The sequence below is a fragment of the Panthera onca genome, chromosome B4 (genome assembly GCF_046562875.1).
Source record: "Panthera onca isolate mPanOnc1 chromosome B4, mPanOnc1 haplotype 2, whole genome shotgun sequence".
Taxonomy (NCBI): Eukaryota; Metazoa; Chordata; class Mammalia; order Carnivora; family Felidae; genus Panthera; species Panthera onca.
The window spans coordinates 135,439,245-135,462,487 of record NC_138345.1 but is presented as its reverse complement, the minus strand read 5'-3'; the positions used below and the strand labels follow the sequence as shown (position 1 = coordinate 135,462,487).

The window sequence follows — 23,243 nt, the reverse complement described above, 5'->3', positions numbered from 1 at the left end:
AAGGGAGGCACTACCGGCAGCGCCAAGCGCACAGACACGTTAGCTGAGCAGGAGAGGGGACCGGACCCCGGGCCCTAATCACCCCACGGCTCTGCCTCCCACTGTCAGGCTCCACCTCGCGCTCCGACCCTTCTCAACCTCATTCCTGGGTCCTGAAGCCTGCGAGGTTCCCGGGGATGGAGGGCCGGCTCTTCTAGGATCTCCGCCGAGCGCGCGGCGGGCGGGGGGGGCCTAGGGAGCGGCCGGGAAAATGTGACCCCGGAAGCAGTCGCCGCGCCGGCGGCCGCGTCTTCGGTTGCCAGAGCGCCGCCCCGGAAGTAGAGCGCGGCGCGCGGCGGGCCGGTCCGCGGGGCGGCGAGCGGCGTCCTGCTGCCGGCGCCGGAGTGGGGCTGGAGGCGGGGCCGGGGCCCGGCGCGGGGCCGCCCGGCCCGGTGAGGTCCCGCAGGTGAGGTCCCGCCGCCGAGGCCGCCGCCTCCCCGGACGAGGGTGTGGCCGCTCCTGGTGGGCGGGTGCGCATGCGCGAGCGAGCGTGGGCGCCCAGGTCTACGCGGCCGCGACCGTGTGGTTTAGATGCTGCTTGCCGGACCCGCGGCCCCCGGGAAGCCTGCGCCGATCACTGTGCCCCTGTTTTTCCTCCGAGTTCCTGTGACTTTCCTTGTGCTGCCCGCTCGTTGTAATTGCATTCTTCTTCATATGGGTTATCCCCGCATTTCATCGTTCCTGGGCGTTTCCCATTCATTTGCAGTCTGCGTTGTTTCTCTCGGCATCTTTTGCAGGGCGCGGTGTACCTGTGGCGGCAGCTGTGGTCTGGAGACAGATTCGTGTCCCCCGCCCTGCTCGCCCTTCTCTGAGGGATGGGACCTAGGCACTGCCCCTCCCCGTGCCCTCATCACTCAAAGGGAGTGGGAGTGAGTGGGTAGGTAGCCATGCACCCCGTAGAGTAGCTGGGGCATTACAGGGCATTCGTTCGAGAAGTAAAAGTATCCTATTGTAAGCAGTTTACGGTTTGCAGAGAGGTTCTTTGTTCACGAAAACATTTAACGAGCACATTTCAGTGCTGGCTTGTGGCAGCGCTGAGAGGTTGGTCTTGCTCTGTGCCCAGGGGATTACCAATAGTGCTGAGTAGTTGCTGTGGAGGCTGGCACTGCCTCCCGGTGGGGTGTGGACCTGGATGGTGGCCATACAGCGGTGCGGAAAGCCCTTGTTTTTCACTATGAGCTATTGTTTTCTTTAAGGGTGGCATTTTTGTTTCCTTCTCAAGGAAGACCGGCCGGAAAGGAATCGAAATGCCCTTAGAATCCTGGGCTCGTTGGGACTTTGTGGAAAGTGATACTGACCAGAGTGTTTGGGGGGGGGGGGGGTAGTGGGGATGGAGACAGAGAGGGCTCCGGTTTTTGTTGTTGTTGTTGTTATTTTTTTTTTAATGGCTGGACCCAGAAAAGTGCAGTGACTCTATGAATGCAAGTTCTTCCCTCTGTCTGCTTTTTCTCCTGAATGGCTGTCCTGGCTGTAACTGGATGTAGTCATAACTCCGGGATGTGAAAGGCCTTTTGGCAAAGTTCTGTCCTCCTGGGGTTGTGGGTCCAGCTATTCCCCGAGATGTTCTCTCGCTCAGCAGAAATCCGCCCAACTCCAGGTCTGCTTCAGGCCCCTGGAAAAGCTGTGGAATCTGTGGGTGCTTTTACTGGTTTTCTGTCCCCTGCAGGGCTGACGGCCCCTGTGGGGCTGGGCCGTGCCTCGTTCTCTACTTGGTGCAGACAGCACTTGTTTGAGGGTGTGCGGAGGGAATTCCCGTCCTTATTTTTAGTTAACTCGTCAAATATTGATTGAGCACCTGCTGTTATTAGACAGTATTCTGGACGCAGGGGATTCATTAGGCAATAATGCGGAACAACACGTCTGCTCTCCTGGTGGGAGATGTGTGTGTCAAAGATAGGGAGCCACCAGGGAACCGAGTTCATGAACTAGACCAGTTCATTTTGAAGATTCTTCTAAAATGTTTCTTGGGTAAGTTTTGAGAGAGAGAGAACCAGCAGGGGAGGGGCAGCGAGAGAGGGACAGAGGCTCAGAAGCAGGCTCTGTGCTGACAGTGCGGAGAGCCTGACGCGGGGCTCAAACCCACACACCATGAGATCACGACCTGAGCCGAAGTCAGACACTCAACCGACTGAGCCATCAGGCGCCCCTAGACCAGTTCTTTTCAAACTTGGGCAGGGGTAGGAGTCTCACCTGAGAGGTTATTAAGATACAGATTCCTGGGCCCCACCCCCAGAGAGTCTGAGCGTGTGTGCCTCGGTGTAGGGGTTGGGGGAAGCTCAGGAATGTGTCTTTCTAACAAGCTCCTGGTGGTGCGGCTGCTGCGGGTTCACGGGCCATGCTTTGAGTTGGCCCCGGACCGAACGATCGGGCACAGCCGGGGTGCCACCGGGAAGCAAAGCGACAGTGTGGTGAGTGGTTGGGAATTGGGAAGGCCACTCGGAAAGGCTGACCTTTGCAAAGGGGCCGGATGCAGGGGGAAGAGCAAAGCCTCAAGACAGGATGCGGCTTGGTGGGTGTGAGCAGCTGAAGAGAGCTGGCGCGTGGGGAGACGTGGCCCGAGAAGTGACGGGAAGCCTAGATTTCACGGGGTCCGCCTTGCAAGTCATCGGCAGACTGACAGCTTTATTCTGGGTGCTTTATTCTGGAAGCCCCTGGAGGCTTAGGGGCAGGGTGATGCGATTTGCTTGGTGCGTGTGAAAGGGGTCAGTCTGCTGCCGGGCGGAGAATGGGTGCGTTGGGCTGCGGCCGGCACTAAGGAAGCCAGTGGGAGCCTGCCATGGTCATCCGGGATTACAGGGACGCTGGGGAGAGACATAGACAGATCTGGAATCTTCTGGAGTAGAGCTGGCACGATTTGCTGCTGGATGAATTAGTAGTCACTTCCCCCTCAGGACCACAGTTGAGCTTTGTTGGGGCACCGACGTACTTTGCCGCTGGGGCACTCAGCGGATGGGGTGTGTTTCTTGCCTCCCTGGATCAACACCGTCCACGGGCACCTCGTCCCAGGCAGCTCTGTGCCTCCCGTCACGGACCCGGCACAGAGCGGCTGCCGGTGCTGAGGGGGTGGGTGAGAAAGAAGCTAGGCTGTCGAAGCACAGACCCCAGGGCCATCCCTGTGCCAGCCTGTCCTCACGCTTACGAAGGTCCCACCCACCGGCCCCAGCAGTGGGTCCCACGTCGTGTTCTGAAAATTGCCAACTGCCTGGTTTCCGAATGCCTTTGCCTGGCTGACGTACCTTATGAGGTGACAACAGTCCGCGATGATTTCGAGCACGGTCAGCGTAGAGATCAGCACACAACTGACTGTTTTTCTGGGTTAGGTTTTCTGATGTTCAGTTTGAAAAGCAGCAGACCGAGTGGCTTTAACGCGCAGTTCCTGGGAACCACTAGAGAGGTGACCTATCAAGTTCATTGCAGGCTACTGTTAACCTAGCTTTTATTTTTTTTTTTTTCCTCTTCTAGGAGGAAGTAACAGGAAGACCATCTGACGGCAGGTATTTTCTTGATTTTTCTAAGGCAAAGGGCTTAGTATTTCTTAGGGTTGGGAAGGAGGCAGCCCCAGCTTCTGTGCCGGGGGCGGATTGGCCAGCTGGCTCCTTCGCCTGTTCCGCAGACCATTTCTGAGCCCCCTTCACTGTGCCTGGCCCCGGCTGGGTGCTGGGGGGACACAAACGAATCAGCCCACCCCCGGCCCTGTGGGTGAACTGACAGTCGACACTGTGGGAGGGAGGCGACTGTGGGTGTCCTCAGGCTGCCATCTGCACTCTGCCCGTTACTCTCGGAGCCCCACTGTCCCCATCTTATAAATGGGGAGAACACCTGCCCCCCGGCAGCCCGGGAGCCAGAACGGTACCCGTGGTAGAGAAGAGCGGGTGCAAACTGCCCAGCTCTGTGCCCCGTGGGTCCTGGTGTTTCGTGAATGGTACCCGTTGTTTCTAGTGATAACATACAAATGCAGTTACCGACCCCGAGAGGGTGGGGAGGGTCGCCAGCACCCAGCCAAGGGCCCGGTGGGCCCACTGCAGGTGGGGCTGAGTGGAGGAGTGTGCAGGGCCGAATCAGGGAGAGCTGAGGCACTCGTTTCCAACCCAGTGAACCGGAGTCCCTGTGGTGTGCCAGGCCCACACCTGCCGACCGTGCCGTGACCCCCACAGTACCATGAAGGACCTGTGGCTTTCATTCCCGTTTTGGGGGGGAGTGCCGAGGCCCCAAGAGAACTCGTGAGCACCCGTGGGTGTGCGAGCACCGGAAACGAACCGTCTCCAGGGTTCAGGTGCAGAGGAACCTGCCATCCGGTCCTCTGGCCCCTCCCAGGCTGCCTCATCGTTGGTTCTCCGTGGTGGTGACCGTGCTGGTTTGGTGCATTTCTGAAAAGAAATCCTGTGTGTCTTTAAAGGAGAGGTGGCCTGAGTTCGTTTCTTTTTCTTCTTTTTTAACCGTCAATAACTGGTCTGCCCTGTCGCCCATCACTGTGCTGTGCTCTCGCTCCCACATGCGTATTTAAAGCCCTTTATGGGTGGAAGTTTCTTCTTCGTCTCCTCGTGTCTGGGACGGTTATATTTTGCGTAAGTTTCCGAGGGCCGTACTGCCAAAGGGCCACGAAGTGGGTGGCTCAGGGAGGCGAGAAGTCTGAAATCAAGGTGTCGGTGGAGCCACGGTCTCTCTGAAGAATCTGGGGCGGGTTCCTCGCCTCTTCCAGCCTCTGCCGGACCCAGACTTTTCTTGGCTTGTGTCAGCATCGCTGTGATCTCTGCCTTCATGTTCCCGTGACCGTCTTCCCCGTGTGTCTGTACGACCCTGTGTCGTCACATGGCGTCCTCTGCCCGTGTCTGTGTCCAGATCTCCTTCTTTGTTGTTGTTAATTTTTTTTTAAGTTTATTTATTTTTGAGAGAGAGAGACCGAGAGAGTGAGCAGGGTGGTGGCAGAGAGAGAGGGAGACAGAGAATCCCAAGCAGGCTCTGCACTGTCAGCACGGGGCCCGATGTGGGGCTCGAACTCACAAACTGTGAGATCGTGACCTGAGCTGAAACCAAGAGTCAGACCCTTGACTGACTGGGCCACCCAGGTGCCCCTCCTCCTCCTCCTCCTCCTCCTCCTCCTCCTCCTCCTCCTCCTCCTCCTCCTCCCTTTTTTTTCAAGTAATCTCTACACGCAGTGTGGGGCTTGAACTCATAAGCTGGAGATTAAGAGTCGCGTGTTTCACCGACTGAGCCCGCCATCCGGAGATGATGGGGCCGGCCGAAGGGACTGTGAGCTCTGTTGCAAACGCTCCCACCTGAACCTAGAAAGCATCGGTGGGATGAGAAGGAAACAGGTGACTGAGAGAGCCTTCACCTCGCACACTTCTAGAAGGAACGTACGCAAAGAACTAAAACACAAGCCAGGAAGTTGTGTGCCGACTGTATCCCAGGAGAGGGATACAGGAGGTTTGGTGGAGGGAAAAGGTGACCAGAGCGGCTCCCTGGGGGAGGCGGCCTTTGAACCGCGCCTTGTGTGATTGGCGGAGCTGGATCCGGAGCAGCAGCGGGGAGGTGGTGGTGTTCCACCCAAGCAGGGGTGCGCGAAATGAGGGAGTGTCACGGCAGCTCAGCGAGGCCGCGGGAGCCAGAAAGTAATAGAATTCAGAGATACTTAGCACAGTGAGGCCCCGAAGCATCTGGCGGCGTGCCCTTGTTCGGCAGAAGACGTATGTCCCGGATACCGTGGCGAGGCGCGGGCTTGCGGTCTTCTCTGTCTCTCGGTCTTGTGCTGTGTACATTTCGCCTGCGTGTTCGTTTTGTTTTAGGTAAGAACCCGCAGCACGAGTCACTGAAGGAGAGAAATTGGACGTTCCTGTTGGCTCCATAAGTACCTATGGTGGGTCCGGCCTGAGCGATTGGTTTTCCTTAGCACCCGTTGTCCACACGATGGAAAGGGGGAGCCGGGGGCGGGGGGCGGGGGCGCACCAAGAAAACCTCCCCTTGAAGGCTCCGTGTCCTTACTCAGTAAAGTGAGGATGAGAATATCTGTCCTGTCTGCCTTATTGGTTTTGGGGATCGTGCCTGGGAAGCATTTTCTTTAAATGTTTACTTATTATTTTTGAGAGAGTATGAGAGAGAGAGAGCATGAGCAGGGGAGGGGCAGAGGGAGAGAGGGAGAGAGAATCCCAAGCAGGCTCCGCACTGTCAGCACCGAGCCCGACGTGGGGCTCGATCTCACTAACTGCGAGACCGTGATCTGAGCGGAAATCAAGAGTCGGATGCTTAACCGACTAAGCCCCCCCGGGCACGACTCCCCCCTTCCCCCCCCCCGGCCCCCCCGGAAGTATTTTCTGACCGTTAAAGCACAGGGCAGGTATCAGGCACTGTGCTGGGTCACCTGGGGTGGGTCAGCACCTGTGCCAGGGGGCAGGGGCGCACTGAGATGTAGGACTTGGCCCCTGCTGGTGGTGGCGGTGATGTGGGCGTTTCCGGCCTGGAGTCTGCAGTGGGACTGGAGGGGGCAGAGCAGAGCTGGAGCCGCACTGGGCAGGGACGCAGGCTGTAGAGGCCGCACTCACGTGGGGAACCGGGCTCCCGGGCTCCACTGTGGGTCTTGACACGGTGGGGAGTTTGCTCGGTAACAGCCGTGGGGATCTGGCTCCTGTGCTGCCCCTACCGTCCTTCCTGAGCGGCGACTGCTCAGTCTCCACGTTAGCAGCCTTATGTTGTCATATGGCACCTTCTGGCCCACAGAGGACGATTACCTTGGCCCCGTGGCCACCAGCATCATCCTGACGAAGGCCAGGGAGGCGGAGGACCGTGCGAAAAGAGGTGGTGCTTCAGAGTCGGGTCACCCTCAGTTCAAATCAGGGCACCGTGGGTCCCTTCAGTATGATTTTTTTTTAACGTTTATTTATTTATTTTGAAAGAGCGTGTGAGAGCGAGCGTGGGCACCCACAGGCACGAGCGGGGGGAGGGGCAGAGAGGGAGCCTCAAGCTGGCTCTGTGCTGGCTCGATCTCACAAACCATGAGATCATGGCCTGAGCCGAAATCAAGAGTCAGATGCTTAACCGACTGAGCCACGCAGGCGCCCTATTCAGTCTGATTCTTTTTTTTTTTTTTTAATTTTTTAATGTTTATTTATTTTTGAGAGAGAGAGAGAGACAGACAGAGTGTGAGCATGGGAGGGTCGGAGAGAGAGGGAGACACAGAATCCGAAGCAGGCTCCAGACTTTGAGCTGTCAGCACAGAGCCCGACGCGGGGCTCAAACCCGTGAACCATGAGATCACAACCTGAGCCAAAGTCGGACGCTTAACCGACTGAGCCACTCAGGCGCCCCTCAATTTTTTTTAATGTTTATTCATTTTTGAGAGAGAGAGACAGAGTGCAAGCAGGGGCGGGGTGCGGAGAGACGGGGGAACACAGAATCCGAAGCAGGCCCCAGGCTCTGAGCTGTCAGCACAGGGCCTGACGTGGGGCTCAAACTCACAAACCATGAGATCATGACCTGAACCAGAGTCAGACGCTAAACCGACTGAGCCACCCAGGCGCCCCAGCGTTCAGTCTGATTCTCATACAGGTTCTGAATCTTTGAGCTTCAGCTTCCTTACCCATAAGGGGGATGATGACAGTCATAATACCAGATATTTCTTGAGCACCCTGTTCTCAGTGCTTTAACGTGTTCATTCAATTAATCCTTACTATAACCCCGTGAGATGGGTAGTTGCTGCCGTTCCTCGTATTTTACGCCTAAGGAAACAGAAGTTCAGAGAGGTTAAGTAACTTGTCCAGAGTCACACAGCAAGTGAGTGTCAGAACTGGGCCTCAGACTCAAGCCCTAGAGCCCGCACTCTTACCACAGTCCCTCCTCTGACACCGCCATTGCCGGCAGGTGAGGAGGCAGTGGGCTGATTTCACGTGAGAGCCCCGCGGGAGTGCCTTCTCTTTCCCTCTCCGAAAGCAAGCGCAGGCCTGGGGGCATAGTCGGTCAGTCTGAATGGAGCATCTACCACATCCCAGGCACAGTGCTAGGCCCTGGGCACAAAGCAGCGAGGAAGAAAGCCGGCCCCCTTGCCCTCTAGCTGGGACAGAACTGCAGGAGTGCCGAGGGGCCGTGTCCCTGTGTACCTGGCGTCAGGGAGGCCTGGTGGAGGAGGTGACATTCACTTATGCTGGCAGGTGAGTGGGCAGCAGCTTAGTCAGGCTGAGAGGGAGGGAGAGTGCTGCTGGCAGAGACAACCAGCACGTGCCAAGGCCCCGGGGTGGAGTGTGGGCAGAGCAGTCCAGTGTGGCGAGAACACAGCAGGTGAAGGAGAAGCAGGTGAGGGGCAGGGGTCTGCGTATCTTAAGCTCACTGGGGAGCCACGGAGACTGGTAGACGGGAGTGACGGGGTCAGATAAACTCGTCAGCGTCACCAGCACTTACAGAGAGTGAATTGGAGTGGGGCAGGGGAGGAGGCAGGGGCGCTGGGGGCGCTGGGGGTGCTCACGCTGGGCTAGGCGCTCTCTCCCACCCTTTGGAAGTCAGCTCCAGGGCCTCCTGCTCAGGGTGGTTCTCCCCAGCCACCCTGATGGGCAGCTCCTGCCGTGGCTCTCACAGCCCCAGTGCTGTCCCTGCCTCGTGGCTCCTGTCACAGTGGTGATGTACACTGGGTGGCGATTATCCGATTGCTGTCTTTCTCCCCCGCTTAGGCCAGGATCTCTTAGTCTTGGCCCAGTTGACATTTTGGCCTGGGGGACTTGCTTTGGGGCTGGGGGAGGGGGCGTCCTGTCCACTGCAGGGTATTGGGCAACATCCTGGCCTCTACTCACTAGATTCCAGAAGCCTCCCTGCCCCCAGTTGTGACAACAAAAGACGAGGCCAGAGGCGCCTGGCTGGCTCACTCGGTTAAGCATCCAACTCTTGATGTCAGTTCAGGTCATGATCTTGAGGTTCGTGGGTTTGGGCCCCGCATCGGGCTCTGCACTGACAGTGTGGAGCCTGCTTGGGATTATCTCTCTCTCACTCTCTCTCTGCCCCTCCCCTGCTCTCTCTCTCTCTCTCTCTCTCTCTCAAAATTAATAGATAAACTTAAAAAAAAAAAATAGACGCAGCCAGATGTCCCCTGGGGGCCAGAGTGGCCCCTGGCTGAGAACCACTGCCCAGCAGGTCGAACTTGGGATGTGCGAAGGGGAAGCTTGTGGCCACTGCCGTTTCAAAGCTCTAACAAGTTGACTTCTTCCAGGATTATGGCAGGGAAAGTGAAATGGGTCACTGATATCGAGAAGTCGGTGCTGATAAATAACTTTGAAAAGAGAGGATGGGTCCAAGTGACAGAAAACGAGGACTGGAACTTCTACTGGTAAGTACGAAAAGCAGGAGTTGATTGTTTTTCCGAAGCCTGCTTTTTTCTTTTTTAACATTTATTTTCATTTGTTTTTGAGAGAGAGCGTGCACAGGTGCGCATGGGGGAGAGACAGAGGGAGAGAGAGAATCCCAAGCCGGCTGTGCGCTGTCAGCACGGAGCCCGACCCTAGGGCTCGGTCTCACAAACCGCGAGATCATGACCTGAGCGGAAATCAAGAGTCGCTCAACTGACTCAGCCGCGCAGGCGCCCCTGAAGGCTTCTTACCAGTCTTGTGAATGGCGGTAGCCCAGGCACAGGCTGTGTTCTCAGAGGGGCACCCCCCCCGACACATCTTTCATCCCAAGCTCTTTGGGAGCACGCGTTGCGGGGTGCCCTCACACTCCCGTTTACCAGCCTGGCGTCAGAAGTCCCAGGACGGTTCTGCACAACCCGGCCTGGCGAATCCCGTGGGGGGTCGGGTGAGAAGCCAGAGGCCCCTCCTGGCGGTGCCAGTCAGTGCCTTATTGCCCGGCGCTGGGGAAGGGGACCGTGGGGGAGGGGCCTGTGCCTCCCTTGCTTCCTCTCGCAGGGCAGAGGGCGCTGGCTGGACTGGTTAACGACAACCGAAAAGCGAGGGAGACGCACGAACGGGAGAGCAGTGTGTTTGGTGTTGACTCCCCGGTGGTGTTCCTTCCAGCCAGAAAGCTGGGAGCTGTCCTCGCCTTCTGCCCCCGCCCCGCCTCCCCCTCCTCGTGGGCTGAGGTCCCGTGTCCTCCCTTGTCCGGGCCTGGTGTGCTCCCCGCTGCAAGCCGGCCTCCACCCTCTGGCAGGGTCGTGCGCCCGAACACAGATCCGTGGTCATCTCGCCGGGCCCCATCCTCCGCAGCTCCCGGGCCCGGAGCCCTGAGCGAACCTTTGAGGGAGGGGAGCTGGTGGGTCTCCGGAGGCCTTTTTACCCTATGCGTCCCCCACTCCCTGAGACCCACTCCCTCCTGTTCCAGCCACTTCCTTCCCCCCCACGCCCCAGTGCAGCAGCCGGCACGCTTTCCCCTGCCGACCCGCTAGGACGGGCGGTGCTCTCTGCCTCCTCGGCCCATCCTTCGGGGACGCCACGCATCCGGCGGTTAGACGTCCGGACGCTGGAGCCAAGTCGTGCCTGGCTTTACACCCTGGCTCCCCCGCTGCTGCCTGCGTGGCCCTTAGCAGAGGACTTGACCTCTCCCTTCAAACGCAGCTGTCGGAAGCCTGAATGAGTCAGTAAAGCACAGAGCATGTGGCATGTGATAGCGGCCAGCGGTTGCTGGCCTTCGCACACCACTCCTCGAGCCTCCTGCCCTGGAAGCCACCTGTGCCCCTCCAGCCTCCCAGGCGGCTCCCCTCAGTGCTGTGCAGCAAGTGCCGCGTGCCAGGATTTGGCATTTCCCCGCCTGTCCCGTCTTTCTGCGCTGCTGTGAACCCGATGACAGTGAGGACCTTGTCTGGCTTGTCCCAGCCTCCCAGAGCCCGGCCCTGGCCCAGGTGCGGTGTAGACTGGCAGCCCGCTTCCATCTCCAGCAGCCACTGCGGGGATGACCCTTTCTCTGCTCCCCTGGCAGCCGAGGATTACCTGTGCTCTAAACCACGATCCAGTTTCCGCGGGGGAGCATGGAATGCAGACGGGGAGAGGCTGGTAGAGAAGTGCAGCCCCTGTGTGGGCTTTGGCATCGGGTTCACGTCCTCGAAGGTAGAGCGAAATAATGTAGCCAGAGCCCTGCTTCATGGGAGCTCTGAAAGAAGAGAGTTTGGTACTTACGCTCTGCGTCCCACGGCTCTGTGCCATGGGCTTAGCCAGTTCTCAGCGAGCCCTTTTGGCTTCTCTGGGTAATTAATCGGCGCTGGGGAGGGTGTCAAGCGACTCCCGGCTTCCTACCACGGAAGAAGCATCTTGGAGCCAGTCTTCACAAGACAGAGAGAGAAAAGAGCAGAACTGTGTAACTTTGGCTCTTTGGTGCCTTAAGAGCTCCTGTCCTAAGCACTCTGTGTACCCTCGAGTCTTAAAAATTGCTTAGGGTAAAGGGGCACCTGGGTGGCTCGGTCGGTTAAGCGTCCGACTTCGGCTCAGGTCATGGTCTCACGGTCCGTGGGTTCGAGCCCCGCATCGGGCTCTGTGCTGACAGCTCAGAGCCTGGAGCCTGTTTCAGATTGTGTCTCCCTCTCTCTGTGACCCTCCCCCGTTCATGCTCTCTCTCTTTCTGTCTCAAAAATAAATAAACGTTAAAAAAAAATTAAAAAAAAAAAATTGCTTAGGGTAAAATACCGGAAACAACTAAATGTCAGATGGTTAGGAAAAGGTAACCAAGTTAACCGAGTGGATTATGGTGCAGCCCTGAAAATAATTAGGACAATTATAAAGCAATTTGGAAAATCGTATAACAAAAAATCTGAAGAAAAACCTATTATGAAACTGTATCTGTGTTCTGATCACAGCTTGAGTATAGGGCAGGAAGTAGGAGCACGTGAAACATGGGAGTCAGGGCTGCGCTAGGGAGATGCATTAATCAGCGATTGCCAGATTGATGGCGTGTAACAAACACCACAGAACTTAAGGCTTGAAACAACCATTTGCATAGCACGCACATTTATCGGTTTGGCTGGTCGGTTCCTTTGGTCCAGCAGGACTTAGCTGATCCTGCCTGGGCTTCCCCTGCTGTCACCTGGGGGGTCCAGCTGGGGCTTGTCTGGTCTTGGATGCCGTTGGCCAGGACCACAGTGCCTTCTCACCACAGATCTCTCGTGGCCCTCCAGCCAGCTGGCTTGGGCTTGCCCTCCTGGGGCGGTCGGGGTCCAGGAGGGAGGGTGGAAGCTCTCAAGGCCTCTCGGTGCTAGTCTCAGAAGCAACACGCCATCGCTTCTGCCTCTTTTTTGGCCAAAGCAGAGCCAAGGTGAGATGGGTCTGGGCCCAGGCCTTAAGAAACTAGCAGCTTCCCCTTCCTTTATGGGAACCGTCTGTGGGAGCCCCAAGCTGCCACGTGAGAAGCCTGGCTACCTGGGCCTCTCTGGCTGGAGGAGCTGTGTTGTGTGTGATAGTTACAGCCACTCCTGGCCTTCCAGCCGTGCCCACCAAGGTGCCAAACATACGAACGACGCCTTCTTGGACCCTCCAAATGGGGTCATCCTCCGGCTGAATACCACCGAGTGGCCTCGGTCTGTGCCACATGGAGCAGAGGCAGGCTCGCCTGAGCCCTGCCCAAAATTTTGGTCCACAGGGACACCTGGGTGGTTCAGTGGGTTGAGCATCCAACTTCGGCACATGTCATGATCTCGCGGTTTGTGGGCTCGAGGCCCACGTCAGGCTCTGCACTGACAGCTCAGAGCCTGCTTGGGATTCTCTCTCTCGTTCCCTTTCTCTTTGTCTTTTCCCCGCTTACGCATTTTCTCTCTCTCTGTCTTTCAATAAATAGATTAAAAAATTTAAAAAAATGTCTTGATCCACAAAACCACAAGATCTGATGCAATGGTTGTTGTCTTAAGTTGCTAACACCAGGCACCTTGCTTTGCAGTAAGAGGTACCCAGAATATATCATCACATACCCGAGAGCGGTAGGGAAGCAGCTCATTATCTTGAAAACCAATAAAGGGCAAGAATCAAGCATTTAGTTAGTCTTTCCTCTATGAGCTGTGTTTTGGGGTATCCAGATTGTTGATGAAGGGACATTTCTCCTTGTAGAGATATTCCTGCTGACACATGAACAAGAAATGCAAGCAGAGGATCACCATCTCGTCGCCCCTAATGACCTAAGGGTCTAGGCCCGCCCAGTATGGGAGCCGCTGAGCTCAGGGCTGACGAGCACTTCGGTGTGGCGGGCCCAGTTGTAGGTGTGCCCCAAACGGACCTGCAGCTCCCCAGGCCTTGCGGTCTGACTCCTGATTTTCAGGTGGCACGGGAGCCAGGGCACTGGGCTGAGGAAGAAGCATGTGAGGACCTAGAAGGCAAGTGGCCCAGGGTCCTCCAGAAACAGATGGCCTAGGGAAAAAGAAAGCAGGGAGACTGTAGGTTAAACGAGTCGGGAGAGAGAGAACAACTCATCAGAAGGCCTGACCCTTATCTGTACAAGCTCTAAAAATACTTATCAGATGACTTGGGAAATATGAGCACTGATTAATATTTGATGATATTCAGAAATCACTGCTGCTTGTTTTTAGTTGTGACAGCAGTGCGAAGTAGGATATCGTATCTCTCTTTAAAAATTTTTTTTAACATTTATTTATTTTTGAGAGACAGAGCACAAGTGGGGGAGGAGCAGAGAGAAAGAGACACAGAATCCAAAGCAAGTTCCAAGCTCTGAGCCATCAGCACAGAGCCCAACGTGGGGCTCGAACTCATGAACCACGTGGGGCTGAAGTCGGATGCTCAACCGACTGAGCCAAGGCGCCCCAGTAGGATATCATATATTAAGAAGTCCGTAACTGTTAGACATTCTTACAGGAGCATTTTGGTTGGAATATCGTGTCTGGGAATTGCTTCCAAATCAGCCAGTGCCGTGGGGCACAAGTGGGGTACAATCAAGACAAGACCGGGTGCCTGGTTGCAGCCCCTAAAGCGAGCAATGGGTTCTCTCACACTTTACTCTCTGCTTTTGCTTGTGGTTGAGCTCTTTCATAATTTAAAGTTTGAAAACTCTCCCATCATTCTAATGATCATAGAATCAGAAGAGACCCTTTGGGTGCTTGGGGCCCTCTGTAGGTTGGCGCCCCGGTGGGGTGGGGTGGGGGCCTAGAGCAAGAAGCCATGCCAGCCTGCCTTGCCTGTGGCTCCCTTGTGAGTGCCAGTCCAGTCCTTCCTGCTCCCTCCCTCCCACCCTCCCTGCCTCTCTGAGGGGCTGGTAGGGTGGAGGGGTGTGTCCGGGAGGCTGGGTTTCTTAGAGGATTAGAGGGAATCAATTTCTTTTTCAACTGTCCTCATTTACTGGGGTGCAGGCCTGTCATCGGTTTCTACAAGAATATGACCCAGAGCCCTTAAATCACCCTGTGATTTTTTTTTTTTAAGTTTATTTGTTTTGAGATGAGACAACGCAACCGGGATAAGGGCAGAGAGAGAGGGACAGAGAATCCCAAGCTGACTCTGCACTGTCAGCCCAGAGCCTGATGCAGGGCTCAAACCCACGAACCGTGAGATCATGACCTGAGCCAAAACCAGGAGTCCGACGCTTAACCGACTGAGCCACCACCCAGGCGCCCCTGCCCTGTGATTTTGGTTTAAAGGGGTCCGGGTGCTTCTTGACTTTGGGTGCAAATACTGTGTAAATGATTTTCCGGATTTCAGAGTCTGAAGGAGGCCATTTTTCATTAGTTTGTAATCAGCAGTCAATGGTATCATTGATTCATCAGTAAGCATTTATCGAGCATCTTCTCTGTGCTGGGCAATGACACCGCCCACTGTTAGACGGACTCAGAAGTGCTCCTGCCTCAGTTCAGGTTCAGGTCACAGCCGGTCACCAGACCCAACGCTGTGCCGCTGTGGCCCGGGCATCTCCGGGTCTGGGGGCTGGGACTCAGGGAACAGGCCAGCCCTTCTGGTCGCGAGCTTTAATGAGAACTGCCACCACGGGGACCTCCTCTGAGCTTTCGCCCTGCACGTCCCTTCTGTGCTTCTCTTTTAGGATGAGTGTGCAAACCATCCGAAACGTTTTTAGTGTCGAAACTGGCTATCGGCTCTCAGATGATCAAATAGTCAACCATTTTCCGAACCACTATGAACTGACCCGGAAGGATCTGATGGTGAAGAATATTAAAAGATACAGGAAGGAGCTGGAGAAAGAAGGGAGTCCTCTGGCAGAAAAAGATGAAAACGGGAAATACCTCTATCTGGGTTTGTGCCTTTTTCACTGGGCTCGTGTGTTAAATGAATCCTAGAGTGCCTTAGTCACACGAGCTACCGGGATGGCTACGGCTGGCTTTGGTGGGTGAACATGTTCGTGCCAGCTGTGACAGGCGCCTCTCTCATTCCACGTGTGTCTGGAATGGGCAGGCTGGGGCTCACGTTGGGATCTGAGTTTCCATGGGTGCCCAGGGAATGTGGTGCATGCGAGGGAGAGAGTGTCCCCGGTGTGTGGATGGAGGGAAACGGCGTGAGCTGCAAGCTGCATTTTGGGATTCACGGTCACTACCGCATCTGGCTGTTCCCAGGGGGCACGGCGTGTCCCTGTTCCATCTGGTGGGCTGGCCTGCCGGATAGTTCCAGAATCCTTTTACCTACCTGGGAAAAATTGTATAACCAATCTCTCTGGGCCTCCATTTCCTCATCTGATAAATGGGAATGACAACAGGTTGCCGTGGGCATTACAGGTTTGTAAAGCGCTTAGCACACGGGCAATGAGGTTATTGGACGGGGATTGAACGGCACAGGGCCTTGATCTTCAGACGCTGGCTTGGGGCAGAGGGCACGAAGCAGCCTCCGGGAAGGCCGTGGCAGTGTGTTTCCGTCCGTGGCCGCTGTTGGGCTAGCTCACCCGCCGCCGTCCTCTTTTTCACCTTGCAGACTTTGTTCCAGTCACCTACATGCTGCCCGCGGACTACAACCTGTTCGTGGAGGAGTTCAGGAAAAGCCCCTCCAGCACCTGGATCATGAAACCTTGTGGCAAAGCCCAGGGAAAGGGCATCTTTTTGATCAACAAGCTCTCGCAGATCAAAAAGTGGTCCCGGGACAGCAAAACATCTTCGTGAGTGCACCTGCTTAAGATCAGGGCCCAGGGTGTGTGGGTCTGAATCTCTGTCTACACTTACCGTCTGAGGACCTTTTGTTCTGTGGACGCTTACATGCTTCACCTGGGTAAACTGGGGACGGTAGCAGCACCATCACGGGGGCAAGACGGGGATGGGACAGGCGAACACGGGAGTGTCTGTGATCAGCGACAGGGGTAGCGCGAGGCCGCGTCAGGTCAGGTCTCTGCCCAGCGTTCGAGGGCTCCCCAGAACTGAGATACCAGGCCAGGCGGCTTTGTCTGGGGCCCGCCCTGCCTCTGCGGGTCCTGAACTATACAGAGATGCTGGAGGTGGTTCTCTCCCGGAGGGCTGGTGGCTCACCGTTCCCGGGCGTGGCAGGGTCACCTTCTCCCTGTGCGGAGCACTGAAGTTTGAGTGCACGTTGCCGGCCCCCAGGTGGGTCAGGCGCAGGGAGCACTTCCCTGGTGGGTTCCCGGGGCGGGGGGAGGGGCTGCTGGCACTGTCCTCTGGGGCGGGGTCTCAGGCTTGGGGGCTCCCGCGTGGACGCCAGCTCACCGCCGTCTTCTCCCCCGACGCGACGGGGGCCTTTGGACTCTGCCATCTAATTTTGACCGTCTCCGCCGCCCTTAGGTTTGTGACCCAGTCCACCAAGGAGGCCTACGTGATCTCCCTGTACATTAACAACCCGCTGCTGATCGGCGGGAGGAAGTTTGACCTGCGCTTGTATGTGCTGGTGTCTACGTACCGCCCACTGCGCTGTTACATGTGAGAGTCGCTGGGGTTTTGTCCTGTTGGTCGGCAGCTCACGAGACGCAGCCCTTCAGAGACAAAGTAGATTAGCGGCGTGGGGGGTGACTGCTGGCGGTCACAGGGTTTCTCGGTCGTGGTAGTGGCCCTGCAAATCTCAGGATACCGAGAACCACCGCGTCATACGCTTTAGGTGGGGGAGTCCTGTGGCCTAGGAATTGTACCTTAGCGTGACCGTTCGAAGAAAAGAACCGTAAAACATGAAAAAGCAGCTCTTTTAACGGCCTGAATCAAAAAGCAGGTCTTTCTATTATTATTTTTTTTAATGTTTATTTATGAGAGAAAGAGAGAGAGTGTGAGCAGGGGAGGGTCAGAGAGAGCAGGGAGACACAGAACCCGAAGCAGGCTCCAGCCTCCGAGCGGTCAGCACAGAGCCCGACATGGGGCTCGAAGCCGCGAACCGTGAGATCTTGACCTGAGCCGAGGTCGGACGCCTGACCGGCTGAGTCCCCCAGATGCTCCAAAAAGCGGCTCTTGTAAGAGAACAAAGTGTTTGGTCTTATCTGTGCTTCTCCTCAGCGTGCTGACGCGGTCTGAATTCCCACGCAGGTATAAACTTGGATTCTGCCGCTTCTGCACGGTGAAGTACACCCCAAGCACCAGCGAGCTGGACAACATGTTTGTTCATCTCACCAACGTCGCCATCCAGAAGCACGGGGTGAGTGCGTCCCTTCGCTGGAGCTTACGGAAATGGGCTGCTTTTGTGGGTCTCTCTTTCCTTCTTTTTGCGTGCGCGGGCGAAGCGGGTCCGGGAGCCGGATTCCAGATGCCCTGGCACTCGTGAGGAGTGGGAGCTTTAAGGATCTGGCACATCAGCCCTTCTGGTTCCGTGGCCGTGGGCACGTCAGTTGGAACTCTCGGAGCCTCGGTTTCTCCATTTGTGAAAGGAGATCCTGTTACCCCCCTCATGGGGGTGGCGGAAGGATTCACGAGAGGGCTCCTGCGTGGCCGTTCGTTCAGCAAAGTCTCCCTGAGCACCTGTCTGGGTTGGTCTCGTGCTGAGTGCCAGGGCTACGTTGATGGTCCCCACTCACGGAGCCTGGCCCGTAGGGGAAGACGGCCGTCAAGTAATCACACTGGTGAATGTGTCATCACAAACTGAGCCGCGTGCTCTCAAGCTAGGGGACGCAGATCCGGAAGAGCATGGAATGAAGTCCCTGGTCCAGGTGGCCGGAGAAGGCTTCCGTGTGCAGAAATGCTCAAGCAGAGACCTGAAGTATAAGCGGGGGTTACCCGGGTGGAGGTGGGAAAGGAACGTTCTAGCAGAGGGTACAGCCTGTGCCGGGATCCCGTGGCAGGAAGGAGCGTTGCAGGAGCTGAGAGATGGCCAGGGTGGCTGGAGCCCCCAGACCGAGGGTGGTGGAGTTAGAGGTACCTGGTGAGGCCAGCGAGGCCGGGCCCCAGGACCTTGTCGGTTCTGTGTGGGCTTTGGGGCTTTAATCTGGTCCTAACAAAAATGTTCTGAAGGTCTCATTTCTTTATGAAAGACTCTTCTGTTTGGATCTTGCTTGATTGGAGGCCTTGAGTATCCTGGTCCTTTTTGTATAATTTGAGTGGAAAGAGGGTAAGCATTGATAGAAAACAAGCTTCTTTTTCTTTCTTTTTTCTTTTTTTAAGTTTATTGTTTTAGTAATCTCTGTGCCCACTGTGGGGCTCACATGACCCCAAGATTAATAGTTGTATGCTCTTGGGGCACCTGGGTGGCTCAGTTGGTTAAGCATTCAACTTTGGCTTAGGTCATGATCTTGCAGTTTGTGGGTTTGAGCCCCGGGTCAGTCTCTGTGCTGACAGCTTGGAACCTGGAGCCTGCTTTGGATTCTGTGTCTCCATCTCTGTTTCTGGCCCTCCCCCACTCAGGCTCTGTCTCTCTCCTACGAAAACAAATAAACATTAAAAACAATATTTTAAAAAAAGGGTGGCATGCTCTTCTGACTGAGCCAGCTAGACGCCCCCAAACCAAGCTTTTCTGAGTCACCTACTGAAGGCTTTGTTCAGAGAAGCATGGGCTCAGTCCCCCGTCTGTCACTTCTCTCTGTGTGACTTGGGCAAGTCACACGGCCTCCCTGGGCCTCCTCATCTGCAAACAGAGCCCTGGCATTACCTTGCTGGTAATGAAATGACAACGGCCACCATTTACTGAGGGCCTTGACGGTCTTCTGTGTGAGGCCAACTCTGGTTCACTGTCCCTCGGGTTTCCCTGGGAGCGAACTTCTGAGCATCACTGTTACATGGTCAAGATTAGAGGAGAAAGGATGGCTTGGCCAGAACTTTATTCAGAAGAATTGGAACAACGGAGACGCCTGGCCGGCTCAGTAAGTGGAGTGTGAGACTCTTGATCTCCGGGTTGTAAGTCCGAGCCCCACGTTGTGTGTAGAGATTACTTAATAAAATCTTGGAGTGCCTGGGTGGCTCAGTCGGTTAAGCGTCCGACTTCAGCTCAGGTCATGACCTCACGGTTCGTGGGTTCGAGCCCCGTGTCGGGCTCGGTGCTGACAGCTCGGAGCCTGGAGCCTGCTTGGGATTCTCTGTCTCCCTCTCTCTCTGCCCCTCTCCCGCTCACATTCTGAGTCTCTCTCTCTCTCAAAAAATAAATAAACATGAAAAAAATGTAAAAAATAAAATAAAATCTTGAAAAAAAATGAATTGGGAAAATGAGTTTTCAGGGGACGCAGCCGTTTGGAGAAAGCTGAGCAATGACATCAGGCCCTTTGTAGCCAAGTTAGTGAGGCCTGGGTGTGGGTGTGGCCAGTGGTGTGGGTGTGGCCAGTGACAGGCCTCCAGTCCTCTTGGTTTCTCTGAGGACAGTGCAGAATATGTTGGCCTGCCCCAACCCCCCCTTGGATTGCAGGGCCACACTGACATTGGGAGGGCTCCATTTGATGGGCCTTCTCAGGACACCAGTTAGCTGAGTCACTGCTGCATCAATAAGAAACAGAAGTCACTTTTTTTTAACCCGTGGAAGGAGAGAGCAGAGGCAGGACCTTACCTTGGCATTGCCGCAGTGTTCCAGAAGCCTCTGTGCCGTCCCTGTCGGTTCTGTTGGTAAATGCTTAGCTTTTTAACGTGAGGAAGTCCTTCCTCTGAGGAGACTACTTACTGGTAGCCTCACGTGGCTCCGATTCAGAATCGCACGAAGGACAGATGTTACACGGGACGCTGACACGTCAAGCAGTCGACGGCTGCATCTCCCGAGTGTCCCTGGGTGCAGAGCATAGCCCGACACCTGGGACAGAGATGCCCTTGGACAGCCTGCCCTCAGGAGGCTCAGAGACCAGCAGGGGAGGCAGATCACAGAAGGCTGATGATAAGGGAGGCTGCAGGGCTGCGGACGGGGTGCAGGAGTGTGGGGCGGGGGGCACCAGGAGGCGGGATCAATCCAGCAGGCAGAGAAGGGGATGGAAAGATCAGGGGTGCATCCCGACATGGGCAGTGTTTGCAGATTGATTTGATAGAGTGTCCTGGAGTAAATCTGATAAACTAGTGTTGCTACAGTCCTAACAGCAGGACACATTTCCTCGCTTTTTAGGTCTGTGCTTGTGGAAGACAGTGTTTTGCTGTGTATGCTTTGTATGTCTAGAACTTATAATGTTTATTTATTTTAAAAAAATTCTTTTTAATGTTTTTATTTATTTTTGAGACAGAGAGAGAGCATGAACAGGGGAGGGTCAGAGAGAGGGAGACACAGAATCTGAAACAGGCTTCAGGCTCTGAGCCGTCAGCACAGAGCCCGACGCGGGGCTCGAACTCACGGACCGCGAGATCACGACCTGAGCTGAAGTCAGACGCTTAACCGACTAAGTCACCCAGGCGCCCCTAGAACTTTATCTTTTAAGTAAACTTTTCTTGCTAGTAAGAATCTGTAACTGGAAAAAGAAAGGTGTGGGTGGGCAGGTAGCCTGGTTTCCCTGTAACTTCTCCGAGTCCCTGTTTTTGGGGTACAGACACTGAGTTATTAGAGAGACCATTTGAGGTGAACATGCTTGGGTAGCTCGTCTTTTAAGGTATCTAAGTGAAACTGATGTGTAAGTGTGTCTCTGACCTCAAAGGTATGTTTTTTAACGTGGTTAATTCTGTTTTTCTATGAAACCCAAGTCCGTTTTGAGTCGGTGGTGTTTGTCCTTTCTTAGGCTGGTTTTCTTTTCATTTCTTTTCAAAAGTTCTCACCTTTTTATTTAGGAGAGTGAAACCTAGCCTCACAACCTCCAGATGTACTTCGGGATTTTTAGCTTTTTGCCTCCCAAAAAAGAGGAGTGGGGTAGAGATTTCATGTTTAGAGTCAGAGAAATAGAGAGCGCTCTGGATGGGGGGTGGGAAAGCCAGGCTCGGGTCCCAGCTCCCTCACAGCCTGCGTGGAACCCTGGGCAGGTCAGGTAACCTCCCCGAGCCCGAGTCCTCTTTCGCGCAGACGGGATGTTGTGACCGGCTGTGTGGTGCTCTCGGACCACGGTGCCCGGCACCGGCCTGTCTCAGGTTGGGTTCTCTGGAAGCAGACTCGGAGGCAGAAATGAATGCATGGGGGGTTTGCTGGGGCAACATGGGGAGGGCAGGGGGGTGAGGACAGGGCAGAGGGAGGGTCGAGCTGGGGCGCAGCTGCAGCAGGGGCCGAGATTCCCTGGCATCAGCCCGTCACGGGCTACGGGCCGCTGGGGCGGGCGTGACCTTGGACTGTTCTGCTCCCCTTAGCCAAGGGCAGCTCCCAGCGAGGGTCTCCGCCAGAAGAGGGAGTGTCTTGATCTTGAAGGGGGGTCTGAGTGACATACTCCACCCTCATTGCAGGGTATGAATTGCTAATTATGAGTGAACTACAGAGGTGGTGTTTCTTTTTTTTTTTATTATTTTTTTCAAGTTTATTTTGAGAGAGAGCACGAGTGGGATGGGGCAGAGAGAGAGGAGAGGGAATCCCAAATAGGTTCGGCACTGTTGGCACAGGGCTCGATGCGGGGCTCGAACTCGTGAATCCTGAGATCGTGACCTGAGCCGAAACCAAGAGTCGGGCACTTAACCGACTGAGCCCCCCAGGCGCCCAGAGATGGGTATTTTATTTTTTTTTTAATTTTTTTTTAATTTTTTTTTTTTTAAATTTCTGAGAGAGACAGAGCATGAGCGGGGGAGGGGCAGAGAGCGAGGGAGACACAGAATCCAAAGCAGGCTCCAGGTTCGAGCCGTCAGCACAGAGCCCGACGCAGGGCTCGAACTCACGAACCGTGAGATCACGGCCTGAGCCAAAGTCGGGCACCGACTGAGCCCCCCAGGCGCCCAGAGGTGGGTATTTGAAACCAAGCCCCGTATAGGAGGTCCAGGTCCTCACGGGGCAGGAGCACCCAGCACCGTTCTAGGGTGAGAGAGCAAGTGCTGGGGTCCTCAGGGTGCATTGCCTGGGGCCCCGTGTCCTTTCCCGTCGCCAGGAGGACTACAACCACATCCACGGGGGCAAGTGGACGGTGAACAACCTGCGGCTCTACCTGGAGAGCACCCGAGGCAAGGAGGTGACCGGCAAGCTGTTCGACGAGATCCACTGGATCGTCGTGCAGTCGCTGAAGGCCGTGGCGGTGAGAGAAGGGCGGGGGTCGGGCCTGGGAGCCGCCGAGTGGGGCGGGGAGGGATGCTGGTTCTTTGGCCACGGAGACTCGTCTTTACGGGCCCACCTCCCTCGTGGCCACGCGTCTGCCAGAGGCGGGGGCAGCTTGGTGGAGGGAGAGGGGCCAGCTTCCGGCCGGGTGCCGCCCAGGGCGTGCCGGGTGCCGGGCCTTCCGCGGCAGCCGCCGGCCCAGGCGAGTCCTGCCGGTGTCCCCCGCAGCCCGTCTGTGCCATCGGATCGAGGGGGCGTGTTTTGGCGTAAGCTGCTGGTCAGAGGTGGACTCGCGGTGGCCTCCTCGAGTTTAGGCCTCCCGCTCTGTGGGGTCATGGACGTCGGGATGCTGGAAACCCACCTCCCTGTTGCCCCAAGCGTGCTCCTCGTTGGCTGGCTCGCAGTCCCCGTTGGTGTCTTATTTTGCCGTGCCGAAGCAGGTGTGCGGCTAGTTTTGAGGGAACGGGAAGGAATAAACAGCAGGCCACCGGTGCGTGGGCGGCTGTGCCCCGAGCTTCACGTGTGGGCTCCCAGATGCTCATCACCCCGCGACTCAGAAGCAAAACGGAGGCCCGGCCCCGGAGTGGGGAAGCGCAGGACAGGCATTGGGGCCCAGGCCTGCCGAGGGGGCTCCCAACAGACCGGCCCAGTGGGTGTGACACCCGAGGGCACTCGGCCCGGCTCGGAGAGTAGGCGGCACGTCCCTTGGAGGGTGTATGCCCAGCCCCTCTGAGCCTCTCTGGGAAACCAGGAGACAGTGGGGTGGGGGCTGGGGGAGCTAGCAACCTCCTGTCCTGCACAGGCTGCCTGGACGGTGGTGTGGGCAGTGGCCGGGGT

The 23,243-nt window shown here is 56.1% G+C and overlaps 1 protein-coding gene across 5 annotated transcripts in view; it reads left to right on the top strand.

Moving 5' to 3' along the window:
* Positions 1–252: 252 nt before the first annotated feature.
* The window catches only part of TTLL1 (TTL family tubulin polyglutamylase complex subunit L1), a 30,919-nt gene continuing 7,928 nt past the window's right edge, over positions 253–23,243 (top strand). The window contains exons 1-10 of one of the 5 annotated variants that reach the window (XM_060656161.3): positions 253–445; positions 3,502–3,533; positions 5,826–5,896; positions 6,754–6,831; positions 9,227–9,343; positions 14,968–15,176; positions 15,846–16,026; positions 16,661–16,795; positions 17,387–17,495; positions 22,243–22,386. In XM_060656161.3, the coding sequence (XP_060512144.1) occupies positions 9,231–9,343; positions 14,968–15,176; positions 15,846–16,026; positions 16,661–16,795; positions 17,387–17,495; positions 22,243–22,386 (891 nt within the window). In that variant the 5' untranslated portion in view covers positions 253–445; positions 3,502–3,533; positions 5,826–5,896; positions 6,754–6,831; positions 9,227–9,230. Of the gene's footprint in view, positions 446–776; positions 917–3,501; positions 3,534–5,825; positions 5,897–6,753; positions 6,832–9,226; positions 9,344–14,967; positions 15,177–15,845; positions 16,027–16,660; positions 16,796–17,386; positions 17,496–22,242; positions 22,387–23,243 lie in introns of all 5 variants that reach the window. The other 4 variants (XM_078449377.2, XM_078449378.2, XM_060656160.3 and 1 more) reach the window with 4 other exon arrangements.